The sequence below is a fragment of the Tyto alba genome, unplaced genomic scaffold, assembly GCF_018691265.1.
Source record: "Tyto alba isolate M040663 unplaced genomic scaffold, T.alba_DEE_v4.0 Super-Scaffold_7, whole genome shotgun sequence".
NCBI classification, from domain to species: domain Eukaryota; kingdom Metazoa; phylum Chordata; class Aves; order Strigiformes; family Tytonidae; genus Tyto; species Tyto alba.
In genome coordinates, this window is record NW_024881328.1 from 5,298,743 (window position 1) to 5,317,321 (window position 18,579).

At 35.8% G+C, this 18,579-nt stretch overlaps 1 protein-coding gene across 6 annotated transcripts in view; it reads right to left on the reverse strand.

Moving 5' to 3' along the window:
- Positions 1-18,579, reverse strand: part of ARHGAP15 (Rho GTPase activating protein 15) — a 332,260-nt gene that overhangs the window by 117,486 nt on the left and 196,195 nt on the right. For all 6 annotated transcript variants that reach the window (XM_032997444.2, XM_032997445.2, XM_032997440.2 and 3 more), the window contains one exon: positions 12,076-12,174. In XM_032997444.2, coding sequence (XP_032853335.2) covers positions 12,076-12,174 — 99 coding nt within the window. The remainder of the gene's footprint in view (positions 1-12,075; positions 12,175-18,579) is intronic.

Consider the following 18,579-nt stretch of genomic DNA (forward strand, 5'->3'; position numbering starts at 1 on the left):
CTAGTCTAAGGCACGCTATCAGACACCTTTGGGTGTTACAGTCCATGCCTGTGTGGAAAACTCAGAGGCTCTCTTGCAAGATAAGTATACATACAGCTATCTAACACCAACTTACTGAATTCTTAGCATTGCATATCTGTCTAACATATAAATGTGATAATACAAAGGTGTGTGTGTATGCATAGATAAATTTTACTTTAATAACATTTCTCCCAGTGTACATTGCGCACATTTAAAGACACAATAATGATTAAAATCATGTGATTCCACTGAATGCTCTTACACCTTCTTTTGTTTGATAAACCTCTAGTCTAATAAGTGAGCAAACTTTTCTTGTTTTTGCAAAAGGCACATTTAGCATTACAAAACAGTGACAATAAGCAGTACTATGTGAAAAAAAACAGAAACGTTAAATTTAATATGACACAAATCTTTCTTGCTTAGATATTTTTCCACTTTTTTTTTTTTTTTTTTGTCATCTTAGCTACAGGACTCTACAGTTATACATATAATTTTCCCTGTCATTCCCACTACAGTTACTGTCCCAAAACAGGTTCAAGTAACTTAAAAGCTTTTTTTTCCTACCTCCATTTAATATGGGAAAAATCTGAACTATCACCAAAGCAACATTCAGCAAAAAACTTATAGTCAAGATACATACAGAAGCCATAAAAATCCTGAACTGGGTTACAATGAGTGATAAGTACCAAAACTTAAGAGACTAGCACGTACTTCATTATTTTGATAGAAGCAACTCCATAGTTTTCATTTTACGGTTTGACTTGCATACCATGGCATACTACATTAAAATAGCACAAAACTTGTATATGAATTGCTCAGGAACTCCCGAATGAGGTTGTTTAAGTATAGCCTGAAATGGAACAAATTTCTTTTTACTTTGAAATATGAAAAAAAAAAATCACAATGAAATACAAATAATATGCAAGAAATACAGAAAAATACTGACTTCTGATAAGAAAAAAACCTAGTTTCTGGCTATAAAATGCACTGGTTATCTCTTAGCTGAATTTGGGGTGAAGTAAATGCATAAATATGAGTAGCATTTGATATTTTCATGCAAGATAATTATTTTAAAATTTGAAGCTATGGGAAGAATTTTGATTTGAATCGTTGTCTTTGTATCTTAATGCTGACTGTGACATGGAATGATATAAGGAAGGTAGAAATACAATCTCATCCCTTTTATTAGGGTTCACACAGACCCTCTGCTATTTCTGAAAGCTTGGAAAAGCGTAGTTGGCATACAGTGTTTTCCATATCTAATTTCCTTTTTCAGTGAAAATTCCAATAATTATTAATGACATTTACTATAGAGACATCCAAGACAGTTACAAAGTTTCTAACACAAACTATCACTGTAAGCTGTGCTCTATGTGTCTTTAATGTATGACATATCAGAATACAAAAATGCAACTGAAATAGACATAATAAAAGAAACCATTGTGAACAATTTCTAGTGTGCAAATTCAGCTACTTTTAAAATAATACACGATGATGATTTGCAGAGCATCCAAAAAGATTGTGTCTTTTCTCAGTGATGGTAGAAGTGCTCTTGTGCAAAAAAGCTCCATCGCTGGATCAATGCTATTTATGACTGGAGAGTAGCCACTGCTGTGAAGATAATCCTGCAGGTCATAGACCAGGGCACTAAAAAAAGCGGTTTCTGAGCTCCTCTGTTTTATCAGTAACGTAGGAAAACCTGACTGCCTAAACAGCACCCTTCCAGCATCTTCCATCTTCCTGTTTGGATTCAAGTCTGATTTACAGTTTAGCTGGGCTGGAGAATTTGAATGATTTTGGTTTCAGTGGGTAGAGTAGATGCTCAGCTTGTTCAAAGTTAAGCTTGTAGGCTAAGTGAAAGCAGTTTTCATTAGAAGAGGATGTGTCTTATCTTTCTTCTAAGGTTTATTAAAAATATGTAACACCTGATAATTTAACACCAAGCAAGTGCCTGCTAAATTTCGCCCTCTCTCTGTCTCTCTGTCTCAGACACACACATCTACACACAAACAGAGGAATGTTTCTCAACTGCCAAACTATGTGCCAAGATTTTGTTCACTTTAATCTCAATCATATGAGTTAGAGAACCATGAAACAAAGTTTCTACCAAGCATGCTGACAGATTTTTAGTTCTGGTGGCTCCACAGGGCATCACTACAAGTACACTAAGAAACTTTTCTTATTAAAGATTTCTGAGCTGATCCGTTTTCTATTTAAGTCAACATGAGCAGTATCACCATAAAGAACTCAACACTTGCTAACTGATACCATACACTCATCAAAATTATTTCATTTCTAAGTAAACAAAAAGTTGTGGTACCTCCAACACCATTGTGTGGTTACTGCTGGCACAGGAAAACCATTTGGTGGCAGCTACTTTGGTGTGTTATGTCACGTAACACCATGTCAGTTCAGGACTGACAAATCTAAACATATGGTTTGAAATATTGGGGGGAAAATTTTCCTGGGAAGATTGGGGGAAGAGGCACAGAATAGGCTCTTTCTGTCTTTTGAGGGCTTTCTCATTTTCTAAATGAAGACATGTCAGAGAAGACCCATCACATTATCTTTGGTTTGGAGGGGTCCATGGTGGTTTTAAGAGCCTCAGTATTGCCTATAAATGGCCCATAATCTGGGCAACTAAACAAGTTCTTGTTCTTTGTTTTTAAATCCTGAGAGAAAATCTGGATATACAAATTCTAATCCAAATACATAAAGTTGAAGGCCCTGGTCCAACAAAACACTGAAGCATTTCCTTAACTGTAAGGAACAACCATTAACCACAAAATAGATCTATTCAGGTCCTTAAAGAGAAGTGTCCACCTGTTTTGGTGGACAGAGACTGGTATCAGTAAAGCAGGAACTCTAGAAAGAAATAACCTACATCCATCATGAAGTAGAATAAACATGAGAAAGCAATATCTGTTTCCCAAGAATTTCAATTACTTGAAATACATCATCTCTGACAGCAAAAAAAGAGGTGCATGAAGGAATCTTGAAGAGAGGTGGACCAGGCTGGCTGGAGCTGCTCAGGATCCAAGTGATACAGTTGTGTTGTGTTATGAAACAAAATGGCCACATTTTGCTCTCATTTCCATATATGTCATTCCTCCCAAACCAGGGAGCATTGTTTGTCTGCATGAAGACAAAAAGAAGTTGGTTTGCTATATAATTACATCCATGATCAGGGAGGATCCTGATTATAATGAAACAATCTGCTAAGCGAATATACAAGGGGAGATCTTTAAAAGACTTGTTAATTCCTTAGGGGTTTATCATGCAGTAACCAATTTAGGGACAATTCAGTTACTAGATTGCTAACAACATCGGTTTCATAAATTCAGGGAGTAAAATGAGCTAAAAAATCTTCTCTTAAAGAAGTGAAAGCCTTGTTATAAAACCTGCTTTTTAAGCTGCCCTCTTACTTTGCCCTCTGCCTTGCTCCTGAAGCTTTCTGTTGTTACAATTTCTCTCACTTAGGTATCAATCCCATTAGACTGCTATATTATATGGTTAAAACATTGATGTAACACAAGCTGCTACAGCAAATAATTGAAGTAATAAAATACAACTGCAGTTATTTGCTCTCTTGAATTGCAGGCAGAAGAAAAGGAGACAGGGTGTTTTAAACTGACCCATAGTGTTGCATACAGACAGCAAAACTTTTTTTTATGTGTTTTATTACTGTAAAACATTTCTTTAAAAAATATAGTGCAGTTGTAGTATTTTATTTTTTTTCCCACAAGAAAAGCAATTAGTCTATATTGTAGAATTATGCCTTCACAATTTTCTTTTAAAACTATAACTTTATTTTTAAGCAACAGGGATGTTGAAAGAATCTGAAATTACAACTACCTCTCTTTTTTTCCCCTAAAGGAACTTAATGGACTGAACTTTTTTTGTGTGTGTGTGAACATCTCCTCTAGGCCAAGACTTATTTTGTCAAGTGTTAGCCTAAAGTGTTCTATTAATGACTGAACTGTAAAGTCTCACTAAATGGGGTTTGCAGTGGAAATACTGCCAGCTCCTTGTCTGTGATGGCATGTGTACTATACCAGGGCACCGTGTCTCACATCCTCGGTTTATTCAGGAAGAAAAGAGAGGATATTTCTGTCTATCTTTTTATCTTTTTCATGGTTAGGAGGTGGATACCCTCATGTGTAAACTTCCCTGAATCTGACTCTGACCAGAGGGTATGTCAGGACCTTCATTTTCTCTTTGGCACAGAGTAAGCTACAGAGACAGTCAGCTGGCTTTAAATTTCTCTAGACTTTTTGTTTCAGCATGTACAAATGTCAACTACTTGATTTACAAAGTATATTAACATTATTTTAATATCTAGAAGATGTTGTTTGATTCTTTTTTATTTCATAGGTTAAGTGGGTTTTTTTATTTATTAAGCCTATTGAAAAAGATTTTATGGAAAATTCTGAAGACAAAATGCCCTGTTTCTTTCTACATGTTCATTAATAGATATATTATACAATGCTAGAAAAAGGCAAAAGGCCAAACTCATCTCTGGTGTAATTCCAGTAAAAGCAATAAAATTACACAAGGCATGAATTTGGCCCAGGCATTGTAAATGTTACTCTGGTGCACACTGAGCGTCTGCTTGTTGTTACTGGCAAGGCTTAAAATACAAATCCCCCTTTTTTTCATAGAAATGGATACATTTCTCTGGAACAGATTAATCAATGAAACAGGTATCAGGTAACTATGACAAAGATGGCAATTGGTTCAAATGCCTGACTTTCTTATGACTTTTTTCTTCTTCTAACTAGCTTACAGTCTCTGCTTTCAAATTTTTTTAAAATATGTATTTATTCTCTCTTTTGTGCATTGTCATTGCAAGGCTTTTATTCTTTTTTTTCTTTTTTTTTTTTTTTTTTTTCCTGCTGTTGTCTACTTTTCTCTAATTTGTCTTGTATGCCCTTCCGTGATGTTTCCTGTTGACACTTCTTGATATTTTTTCTAACTCAGAATGTGGCTTTCTAGCAGACACAGAGGCCCCAGAGTGAATACCCTTCAGAGCCAATTCTGACTTGGACCTTGCACAACGCTATTAACTGGCTCTTACTCTAAGAAAGGTGGCTATAGCGGGATTGCCTGAGCCTGAAGACAGAAATGGTTGAGGAAAGCTTGCCAATATGTTTGCACTAAATTCAACCACTCTTAATTTCTACTCAAGAAAAGAATAATAATAATTAAAAAAAAAAAAAAAGCAAAAAACATTTAAAATCACAAACTTACAAGGGCTTTTATCAGAACTTTGTTGTTTTATATTGCATTCATCTGTACATTTAAGTTTATGCTTGTTGGCTACTTTAAAGTAAACATAGTTCAATGCCCTCAGAAACAGTTTTCTTCAGCCCACTAGAATTCCCTGGAAAAAGCTTTATCTGCCGAACTGCTGGATATTTGTGTGTGTGTGTAATTTTTTTTCCTATCAATTTGTTTTGTTTCTTTCTTTTTTAAAAAAAAAAAAAATATCAGTGCATATAAAAGTTGGGAGCAGAAGTCTCCTTGGAACAAGATAGAATCATAAAAGACTTCAGGAATCTCATCACAAGCTAAACAGTACAAATTGCACATTCTTCATGGAAGTATTAGCTTTTAGTGCGTGCCTGGATCCAAGCATAATAGATTATCCCAAAGTGGGAAAGAATGAACAGTACAAAATTAGCAGAACTGGGAGCTCAGATCATTTGGTGGAGCAATATGATCTCTGTACTTTCAGGGTACTGAATTCTAAAGCCACTGGAAACAGTATGTAAAATTATATCAGAGTAAGCAAGGAAGCATGTGTAGGCCTGGGAGAAGAAAAAAAAAAAAGGATGGAAAATACCTTTCCAGAGGAAAATAAGTACTGAAAATTGGTGAATGAACTTGTAGGAAACATACTGCTATTCATGAACAATTTCTTATTCTAAGGATAGAAATATGCTAAAAGATACAACAGAATGAAAACACAATAAAATGCATTTCAGTGGTTGTTCAGGGGCCAAGTGGTATAGGAGAATAATCCTGCACTCAGACAGAAATATAAAACTGCACAGGATAGGTCGGTCTCCTGAGGTTTCCCTTCTTCTCAAAGAAATGTTGCCAGAACAAATCCTTTATGCCACCAGCTGATGGGTTTGGTCTAATCGTGCTGGGAAGTAGCCCGGGAACACTGTGCATTTAATGGAAGCTCCAAGATGGGGGTGAGCATACTCTGACAAAACTACCCTGTACTTTCCAACTGCCTCCTTCAGGTGCTCAGGAATGGGCATTAATTATTTTTGAGAACTAAATACATTAAAAAAAATTGATTAGGCTAAATGCACCCTGGGGGAGCAAGTCGCTGAAAACAAATCTAATAATATGGAGTATTACAATACATACAGGGGTATAAACTGCTAGAGGTTGTATATAGTGGCTATTAATACATACCTTGGCTGCACAGGCCTCGCATTTTGCCATCTTCACTGTGCTCCTATAATCTACTAACTACACCATACCGAAGACAGTGATACCAGCATGGGAGTCATCAGCTTTAGGAGGTGTTTTGGATTTTTTCCTTTTTTTTTTTTCCCAATTCTTCTGCACTGTTTTCCTTCATTAGAAGATGAGATAGCATTGAACTGTTTTAAATACTCATTTTTTTTTCTAGCTATATAAATATACTCACAATATTTCATGTTTTTAAAATTCATTTCCTCTTTGCTTAACTCCTTGAGATAAGTCAACTCTCTTTTATGTAAACTTTCTACCAGAATACTGACTACCTTTTAAGCAGTATATGATTTAGACAGTAATGAAATATCACTTTCTTTTTCTTCTTTTTTTTTTTTTATATATAAATAGGTTTTAAAGTGCTTTTAGCTGCACTTTAGCTTTTAGATTAAGAGATAAAACTGATGAAAGGGACACAACCTTCTGTCACAGGGCAGCATGGCATTTGGGAGGTGAGGTAGTTTAAAATACCATTTTTATCTTCATTTCTCTTGATTGGGTTGACTGTATTTCTTTACTGCATCCCATAAGGTAGTTTATCTTTGCCCATAAAGACAATCTCTTCCTTAAACAATTAATATTCTGCGGTACGAGACTTTGTGTGTGTGCATTTCTGCAATAATATTATGCATAATCAAATCACAGCTATGGACATTAAAGCTAAACTGAGTCTTGATTTTAGGTGCTTTGCGGTGTCAAACTTTGGACACCTTTGAGAAATCTGATTTTCAGAGAGTAAGTGCTTAAAACTTCTTTCAAAACCACATCTTCTTAAAATTGCAGACCCAGCCTGTAAGTGCTAATGGTCACTTCTGAAGTCTCGCCAGCGTACCCAGTCCTACCCCAGCAGATCAGCCCCCCCAGACCAAGAGCCCTGCGCTCAGGGATTTTTTGTAGCTGCTCTTATTTAACATGATCTGTTCACTGGGGCTCAGAGCAATGAAACCCAGTAAATAATACATTGCACAAACAGAGAAGATAACAAAAGGAAATAGTTAAGGTACTATAATAATTTTAGCCATTCTTTTTTCAGGTCACTATAATCTGCCCAAAGATAACTAATTGTTCAAAGTAAACATTCCACTCCGACCACAAAAGGAATCCATTACACAAACATATAATTCACAGTCATTTTTAGTGGGTTGTAAACAGTTTGGAATGAGCATAAAATGGGACAAAAATCAAAGTGAGCATTTAGAAATGAAAAAGCGTTTGCTACAAAAGGTCAGTCCCTTTACTTGGCAAACTATGTAGAAAAGCCTGGGAAAATGTTGAACACACAAGCAGTAAGGGAATTTTAAAGCCAACAACCTCCCTGTTTCTTTAAACAGACATCGGAACCTATAACTGGATCCTGTCAAACAAACGACAGCAAAAAAACATAACAGCTGCTAAGAAGTAAAGTTGAAAGATAAAGTTTTCTAAGCTAAGAACCTTCTCAGAAGTGGACTAAAGGTCTTTCTTAAATCTTTAAGCAAGGTTATGGATCCCAGGGTGGCTTTTAGGCATTGAATCAAATATGTAATTTTGTGTATCATTCCTGTCAGAGCATCCTGTGCTCCAAGAAAAGCAACAGAAAACAATGTCTGCAATGTCCAGTTTAGAATGGAAACAGTACCTGTAATCATCAGCTTTGCTGTCTGCAGTGTCATTTTTCAAGTCATTTAGGCTGATTTGAGAACACTAACTTGGATTTGGGAATGGAGGGAGAAAATGAAGGATGTTTCAAAAGAGAGATGAAAGTTAAATTATATTTCCCTGGAGCATTAGTACTGTATTTCTTTACGAAACCTAAACTACACTGGATACCCTCGATAGGTTTAGGATGCTGACTGCTCGGGGTGTTCATTTACTCTGTCATTAGACACACAGACAAATGATCACCCCTGGAAAAGACTTTAGTATCAGACTATTTTCACACAATAAAACATTACTATGAGAAGTACTGGATGGCATTTTGTTTAGGTGCAATGCAGACTGATTTTTTTTTTTTTTTTATGAGTTCTACTCATGCTTTTCACATATTCAAAAAGAAAAACACAATGCAGAAAAACAGCCAGGACTTTTAAAGGGTCGTGGATAACAAAATAAATAGGCAACTCAAGAAATGACTGGAAATAATATCTGACCTAGAAACACCAAAAATCTTGCAATGGGCCCCACCCTTGGCAAGAGTGCACAGCATGTGAGTTATAGTACACTGGGAGGATTGTCCCAGGCATTCCTTGCGGCAGTGCTCAGCTCGGGGTTGAGACTTTCCGGGGACAAGAAAAAGCATGGAATACAGATTGAAGAAGTAAGGTCAACAGATAGCCCCACAAAAGCCTGAGGTACATCCAAGGTAGGTATTGATGGCAAAGTAAAAGACTACACGGAAAAAACAAGGAATAAGTTGTTCCATGAAAAACTTTCCCTCTGCGTCCCTGAGAAAGTAGAAAGTTAAGAAATGTTAGAAAAGTTTGAGTAGCCGCTGTACTTCCTCAATCTGATCATTGCATGGTTTAGAATTATTCTCTTATCCTTACTAGGTCACATCATATACACAGGAGGTTTTTTCTATTTAGGATATTGCATTAGATACTGAGGGTGTCACACTCTTTGACTAGATACTATTGGCTTCAGTGGCACAGATCTGTATAGCTAAATACACGGGACAAGAAGTTCATCAAAAATTATGAATGAGTAAATAATACAAGAAGAATGAAGAAAAAAAACCTGAGCTTGATTAAAAAAAAAAAAAAATAGAAAAAGAAATGTGACAATTGTCTTGCAAGTTTACAAGAACAGGCACATTTTTATTGACTCTATTAAACTCCACTACCAGCTCTGGAAGATGGCTGAGTAAATATAGAAAGACCCTCTGATTCCCAGTCTTATTTCAATAGCTTCAAATAGCAAAAAAAGCTGAAAAAAATTGAATTCAATCTTGAACAAGTGAATCCTTGTCGTATAGATAAGTATGAATTATGGTGTGAGAATTTTTAGACCAAACCTTATAAAGCACCTCTGTCCTGAAATAGTGAATAAGGAAACAGTAGCCTGTGGGATAAATGACCAAAATCTGATCTAAGTTGCAGGAAAATAATTTCAGAATATTTCCTTTGATTTCAGTGTAGATATTCATTTAAAAATACTGCAACTAAACAGGAAATCTTGCCAACAGTTAATGACACCCTCTACATTTTTAATCTGTGGAAGAATATTACTACAGTTGGCTATTGTATGTAACCTCATCTACACAGGAAAATGTACTAATTAATATGGTTTATTCAGATCACTGCTAGACTTTCTTTCTGAGCACAGCGATAATGTTTAAAAAATCAGAAAAACAAATAGAAAATCGGTAAGTAAGTAATAATTAAAACCCTGAGCTGATAAATAAGAACACAACCGTTCAGCAAAGTATGAATGTTTTGTAAGCAACATTTAGGGTTAGTCTCCTGAAGCCTGTTTTCATAATAATCCTTTATCTTAAACGAAGCATGCAAGTAACATTTTTGGTACAGTTACAGTATGTAGATGATATATTTTCTAAATAGGAAAAAAAGCTTTTCTACCACAGCCAATATGCCAGCTGTACAGAGTATCTAGGCCATCTTACTAAGACTATGAAAGTAAACATACAGTTTTCATTAAATGTGCCTTTCCCATAATTGGTACATAAGTATTTCCCATGACTCTGCAGTTGAGTATCTTGGCTGGAGGCATATCTGGCCATTAAGAGGAGGGCTTCAGATCTGTTGAGTCTCAGCCATGCCGGGAGACTTGGCACCTCCACATACTGCTTCCTAATACCAACCCTGGTATAAAATGTCATCAGAAGCTTGCATAAACATTGGACTTAGCTTCACATAAATTACTGCTGTCCTGAGATAGTTTATGCCAGAACTTAGTAAAAACAACACTTTGAGTAAATAGAATGTGAGTAAATGCAAGCATCTTAATCCAAGAACATGATAATAGAAAAATGGTATATCAAATATAAACTCATAAATACAGTGATAAAATTAAATTTTTATCTCATGCCATATGATTAGCTTTTATTTACATATTAGACTAACTAAAAGGGATAGACTTCTCTAAGTCACAGCAAGTTTGAAGGAAACAGAAGAACAATGATGCAGTATTCCAAAGGATGAAGTCCTTCGAAGAAACAGTGATATTTTCATTTTCTTCCATGAACATTTCTCTGATAATCACACAGTCAATAAACATCTAATTACATTTCTTGGATTTTTCTATTACAGTTCAGCAGTGCAGAGACCTCTGGCCTCAATTCTCCTGGAGGACTGGTCAGATATCACAAAACATCTATGAAATATCTAGTGCATCTTTTGGAGAACCTGTGCTAAGATTGTAACCAAACAGTCAGTTAGACATGTTCTGCATGGCGTGGCATTTTTATAATCTAATCTCTGACTTTCCTTTTCACGTTCTGAATTTCTCCTCGCAATTCCGCCTCTATTAATAGCCACTTCACATGTTTCTCCCCTTTCTTTGTCTCTTTCTTTACCCAGTTTCCAGCCTTCCTCCAAAAAACCAATGCTACTATCTCCCCCTACTGAACGATCTCCAGTTTGTTAGTCTCTGACTTCCTGCCAATCATTCTGGGAATAATAATATCCCAGTGTTCTCTTTGCTGTATAATTAAAGCATGAATTTCCTAGAGTTTGAAAGTCCAGGGTAGTTTTATTGCACCTTTCACTATAAAACCAGGTAACAATGATGGAATTAAAATAGCTTTTTCCTTTGTGGTTAACGGTCTAAGTATCTTTTTATTTTTCATTGTTCTGAGACTCCAGTATATGGCAGTGACAATGGGTTCACCCAGCCTTATTCTGAAAATAAATTTTCTATCTTTTGCAAGATATATGTTTCCCCAGATCCCTGGAACAAGTTGTAAACTTGTAACAGATGGTGATGAAGCCTCACATTTTTATACAATACATTTTAAGATTCTGCATCTACCGCATGTACCTTCCAAAGAAAATGACCTTCAATGAGAGAAGATACACTCTGCAGAAAGGAAGGCAGGCAACGGTGTTAAATACATCTTTTTTATACTATGAAAATCCTTCTCATTAATCAAAACTTTTAATGAGGATGAATACTCATTCCAATATTCTTACAATATTATGGCATTTAAAAATAACTGTAAAAATTAGACACCTGCACACAGTAAAAAAATATGATCACGCTAGAATAACACTTATTTTGGTTGAATACAGTTCAGGACTTAGGAAAAAGTATTGGCATTACACTCACCAGAGTCTTCAGAATTAAAGTTACTGACATTTTATTGATGTTTAGCATTTGCTTACCCAGAGAAAGACTAAAACAACATGTCAAACAAAATATAAGGAATAATCGGCATGAATGGGTTCTATTAGTGTCTTATCACATAAAGAAAATGAAGATACAGAATGTGATATATTTCAGTTCATAACTATATTATAAATTGAACTGCCTGCCTACCTTGGCAATTCAAGCAAAGTTAGAAGGTTAAAGTTCTGATTACTAATAGAGAAAAAAATTAGTATTAAATGTTAAGGAACTCACCTCTTTTTTCAACAGCTTTTATACATAGTCTTACAAACTGTGGGACTGTAGATTTCTCATGCTCACAAACCAAGTGCAAATGGGAGCCAAAAATTTGATCTGCATGTGAAAAAAAGAGGAAGATACATTAAAGCATAAATTATTAGTAGTGGGATTTTTCTCTCTTCTGAGCTTGAATATTAATTAAAAATTCAGCTATCAAAGATGGACAGACAAAGTTTTAAACAAATCCTTTCTGGTTTCTATGGTCATTAACTTCTGCCACAGAACCAAATCTCTTGATATCTGCTGCCTGTAGCACTTGGCTACTTCCTCCTGAGTTCAAGTTTCAATTGCTATTTACACCTTGACTTTGACCTTTATGAGGCCTGAATGTCTCTGGAGTTTGCTTGGACCTGTCATAAAAAAAGTGAAGGTTATTCTAGAGATACATCTCTATATCTTGTTGAATCCAAAATCCTACATGATATTAACTGTTGGTCCAACCTTGAAACTCATATTGTTCAGTAGCTTGTCCCATCCAGACATACAGAGTTTCACTCTTGCCATACAGTACTGCAGGGGTGCAAGGGCTTCATTACTTTGCATCATTAGGACATAAGACAATGTCATCTCACCTTTACAAGAGGTTTCTTTAATCATCAAATTACCTGTTTTAAAAATATAAACTAGTAGATGTCTTTTGATGAGGACTGAATCTTACACCAAGTTTAACTTGTAATTTGTGTTGCTTCTTTGGTGAATATGAATAATCATTTAACTAGATAACCTCTTATCTTTTATGATTTTAAAGTTCTGAAAAACTTTGAATGTTGATCTTAAAACATATTTGTACAAAGAGGTTAAACTCCTCAGATTACTGATTAGCTTCCTGAACCTTATTTCTACTCTGTACATTTGAGAAATTATGAAAAGAGTAATCAGTAATGGGGATGTTGTCAGGTAGAATCAAAATGAATCAAACAGATGGGAGAAACTACTCAATAGGAGCCAGTTAAATGCTTAAACAATAGGAGTGTACTATCATCATTTATCCGAAGAGACAGTCTCCATATAGCATTTCAACTACATTTTGGAAATTGGCGTAAAGGCTCTGAAAATTTTTATATAGATAACAGGATGGCACTAGCAGAAGGCCAGGCTCTGCACAGAAAACCCAACAAGCATGATGACTTGCAGAGGAACAGGAGCTCCTGCTGTCCTCTACAGCTCCCATGGCCCTGCATATTTCCTCCACGGTCAGTCCCACCATCTTCCACCATGATCAGTCTGAGTGCTTCTCCCTCCAAGCAGCACACCTTTTTCTCACTAACAGGCAAACCTCCATCTGTTTATTTTTTGCTTTGCAAGGAGCTTCGTTTTCCTATTGTCAATCACTACTATGTCTTACTAAGCTTAGATTTCAAGAGCAACCCAATTGCCTTTTCTTTCCTATTACCCCAGAGTAAGGAACAATCAGGGAAACAAGGCAGTGTGCATGGGATGGTTTGGACTTCTTGATAGGTGTCAGGGAAGTTTATTCCAGCACCTCCCAATACATGTGATCTGCATTCTGGTAGAGTACATCAAAGCCTGAATTTAAGTTAATCGGAGTTTCGGCTGCAGAAGGGATGGAGGACTGGGTTCACAGAACTACACGGAAGAAGGTTGTGTGCATGTGTGGCGTTAAGCATTAGCGAACAGTCTGTTACATGTTTTGGGGTTATGTTTCTGACAAAGCACAGTCTGGTTACATTTTCTTCATAAAACATTTATAGCTGCCTTCAGTGGTAATTATATATACAGAGATTTATGATTAAAATGTACTAGCACTTCCTCTTTTGACATCTTAATTGTTTTTTAAAATTTTAGCAAAGACCTGTCAAATTCTTTGCATAATATGGAATGGTCTCCAATGTAAATTATTTTAAAAAGAAGTAAAAATGTATCTTATTTGGTGGACAGACACTTGTAAACAGTTTCAGAAGTAAAACAGGCAAAGAAGTGCACTGTTTAGATGGCAATACATGAAGAACTGAAACAAAATTAATTCATGAATTCTCAACAGCTTCTCTTCTCTACTATGACCAGTTTATAACAAACTTCCAGGATTATTTTGCAGTTACTCTTTCAGTCCCCAGTACAAATGCAGAAAACTTGGTATTCCTGGGAAGAAATGTTTAAAAGGCTGGAAACTGTTATGTAATTTTCACCTAGTCCATTACTTCTTTTCTGGGTGCAGATTCTGTATCTTCTCTAGCAAACTGTTTAACCTTATTTTATGTACCTTTCAGTATAAGGATATAGTCACATTCTGTATCCTGCAGTTAAGCTTCAAAACACCTCTTCTTTAGAATATAGGTACTCAGGACTTTCGTCTTGAATGGAAGGGGCAGAAAAGCATCAGTATTTGCTGGGCATCAAAAGAGACTATGGTACAACAACAACACACAACTGCTTTGGATTTTTTTTTTTTCTCCTTCTAGAAATTCATGTGTATGTGTAAGTACCTGATTTCATGAGTCATACAGATACTGTGAATTCTGGGTACTCCTGAACCACAAACTCTGTGACTTAATCTAGTCGATTGATTTCTTGCTGGTTCTGTTTCTGTACATAAACATGGGAATGGTGGTAGTCACACTGCCATATTTACACTATTAGAGGTCACAGGAATAGTTGAGGAAAACTCAGTCAAGAGTCATTTGTGCAGTATTTTGAAAACAAGGAATTATAGACATGGCAAATTACTAGCTTTTGTAAGCTAGATTTATGTGTAACTAAGATTAAGATATTATTTTCTTGTTCTTTTATAGGTGTGTATACATATTTTGAAAATAATTTAAGGGGAATCTATCCAGGACATTTTTGCAAAAAAATACGAATTGTTCCCAAAGGGAGAAGCAAAAAAGCCTTTGTTTGATTTATTTGTGATAAGGCCCTTCAAAACTTCATTTTTTATGACTTGGGAAAAAAAAAAAAAAAAAGATGTACACAACACTCCTAGCCTCCTGTTATGACAGTTTATGTTTCCTATCCAGCTTATTTAACTCAAATGCCTGGGAAATAGACACAATTACCACCTTATGGAATGCTACTTAACTTTAAATGCTCCCCTCTGAATAGAAATCCACTTTATCTTCTCAGAGTTATTCCAGTTTCTCAGGAATTATTTCCTCTATAGGCTCCTGAAATGCTCTTGTTTCATCATTTAAAAATTTAAACTAACAATTGTTCAGAAATATCTTTTATTAGAACAAAGGCAATTCCCATACAGTGGATTCTGTTCACAAGAGCTTGTACAAAGGAGCTGCATACTATGCCCATATACAGCTTTAATCATTCACTCTTTCAGCTGTTATCAATTTAAAACCAATGAAACTCCCACACTGAGTCCATTTGAGCAGTCAATTTTAATATCTTGGGGCATCTGTAGTTATTCTGAATTGGCTGCAAAAGCAGAACTAACAAGTTAAGCTCTAACCATAAGTCTACATCAGGCTGGTAAACCATACATCAAACACAGACAGTTAGTCAATACTGTAGTATGAAAAACCAACAAGCATTTTTAAGAAGAGCAATATATTCATAATATGTTTGGTGGTATGGTTTACATTACACATCCCTGATATCTGCACATTAAACTTTCTATTTAAGATGGTGGGGTGTGTGACGGCTTCGCACATGGATATAAAATGAGACACCAGAAGAGGAGGGAATGGACATTCACAAGTTGTATAACATAAAATGATGATTACAGCTGCAATGAATTGCTCGTTCTGGGGAGCTTCAAGTTTTCCCTGAGCCTGACAGAGCTACTTTTTTTTTTGAGTAGCTCTTGCAGGCTGCAGCAAAGCCACTAATTCTGAGCTGCAGAAATCTAGTCTATGGGAGACAATACTTTTGGAAGAGAAACAATTAAACCAAAATCACTAAAGCCACATCCTCACTGAGAATGTCATTGTTTAACTGTTCTTGGTGTACATGGATGAGATGTGGCCACACTTGGAAGGAACTCATACTTCAGTGTTTTTTATTAAAAAAGCAGGGAAGGGCATGGCTAATATTGCCATTTCTCAGGGAGAAGTTCAAGTTCTGACACAAGAGGAGAAGGTATAATGGTGTAGTGTCCGAGTTTTTAGAAACACAAATTATATCTGTGCAGTTCAGTGCCTTCCAGGAACAGAGTTAACTGCTGCATCTGGATTTGAACTGCTGGACTACTAGAGCTTTGTATCAACATCTAAATTGTTTGTTTTATTTGCATCTTTTTGAATGTTGGGAAGGAAAAAGGGTAACGAGAACAAAAGGCAAAATAAGAGAGGAATGTACAGAGTGAGGGACATAACAGTAGACATCACAGCAGTGAATTGTTTGGAGGGGGAAGGGATATGGTTGGAAAGGGCCATATTCTGAAAGGTGACTTCGTCTAGCTGCTCCATCTGTAGAGTTAGACATATTAAGTCAGACATTAAAATGATGCTCATCACAGACAGAGGCTCCAAATAATGCCACAATGCTTTTACAATAAGTGGGCCAGGTCCTCAGCTGACTGAAGTCAGCAAGGTTGTCAATGGAGCCCTCCTGATTTATGCTAGCTGGGAATATTGCCAGTCCTTTTAACTTGGAGATTTACTATATATCGTTGATCTGTGATGGTCATCAATTTAAAAAAAAAAATTACATTTCTGAACAGTTACTATTAAGTGGCATATGAGCTGCCAGATTTGTTTCACATTCTCAGAAAAAGGGAAAAGAGAGAGCCCTGTAGACACTGGACTCTTCTAAGAAATGATGGTGTTTTACTAGGGACAAGAGCTCATTTGAATTTAAAGACAGTGAGTCTGCTGTACTCCTCAAAACAGATCTCCAAAAATGAGATATTTTAAAATTATCTGAATTATTTCTGACTATCATGTCAAAGGAAATAATCAATTTGTCCAGTGTTTGGCCATACACAGGGGTTGTTAATTGTACTTCCAAATGTCCACACAGTGGTCAAAGAAAGAAATAAATACTCTTTTGACCCACTGACCATGCAAATCAAAGGCAACATTTCCTCTAAGCTATTATGGGCACCAGATCGCTTGCTAAATTCCTGCATAACCCAGAAGAATTGCAGAACACACCAAAGGTAGGTCTTGATCTACTCTTTTGGACTTTTCATGACCATTACACTCATTACATTAAACTACTCCAAGGTCCATTGAGACCTATGAAACAACAAAGATGTTTTCCCTTGTCTGGAAATAAAATGGTTGGTGATCTCTGTGCTGCTATCTGCACAACCACCAACATATGCTGAGCCCTGTTCTATAGGCTATCAAGCCAAAGCACAGCTAGTTCCTTTCACTAGCAATTGAGTGGCTTTTATTTTAATCTTGAAACAGTTGTAACCATTCCAATTTTTATGCTGTTTTGGGTTTTGCCCTAACTTAACTTATGAAATAAATTCAATGAAGTTCCTTTGGTGTCTAGCTTTTGAGAAAAAAAAAAGCCACCCCCAAAAAACCCAGATTAATTTCTTGCCAGATGCATAGCTGCATTTTCCTCATTTCCCACAGTGTCATTTATGTTATTGTTACTCATTTTTTTTTTACCATTTACTGAAAGTGTATTTTGTGAGTCTATTACCAACACAACCACCATAGCTTTAAAATCAGCGTTTCATAGAAGCATTTTTTTTGTGGACAAGAAAGGCTCAGAAATCAGGAAATTAGCAGGCCAATATCAAGTTGAAGGTTGGCAATTCATTTTGGGTAATATTAAATCATGACAAAGCTCAAACATAAAGATCAAAGTTCAATGATAGACGATAAAGTAGTTTTAAAAGAGAAGATTTATATATTATTTTTCTAGCATATTAGTGCAGATTCTGTAAATTCTGAGAATATTTCAATCCCGAGGAACTGAGGACCCCTGCCCTAGCATATAAATTTGAACTGTTATTCTCAAAATAATACTGTAAAATGGCAGACATGGAACGTGCCTCTTCTTTACTATTTCTAGGTTTGAATGCATGCATGGATATATATGAATGTAAGTGTGCATATAGACACACACAGACTATGCAAAAATGCTATATTGTACATCTCAAAAATGGTTCAAAATGCTTCTAAAGCAAAGATATTTTGTGTAAGCATGAGTGAGGTGGAATGAGGAGGACTGACAATCTTAATTAAGCTCTCACTAGAATACAAAAAACCCATCACAATGAATGGAGCCAATGTGCTGTTCCCATTTTGGCTTCTTTTACGCAAAGGACTAGAAAGCAAGTGGGACAGCGATGACAAAAATAACTTTTTGTCATGTAAAGCATTGGCGCGTCTTCATTTTCAAATCAACATCCAACTAAAATTTACATGTTAGTCTGCTACATTCCCTTGTCTGATTATTATCCTCCTACTTCTTATTCTTCTCATTTGTCACCTACTTTATTTACTACATAGATATTTGCTATATACTTCATGAACAAAGTTTTGTTAAGAGTTAAATGACAATCACATAATTTCTAGATTTTCTGAT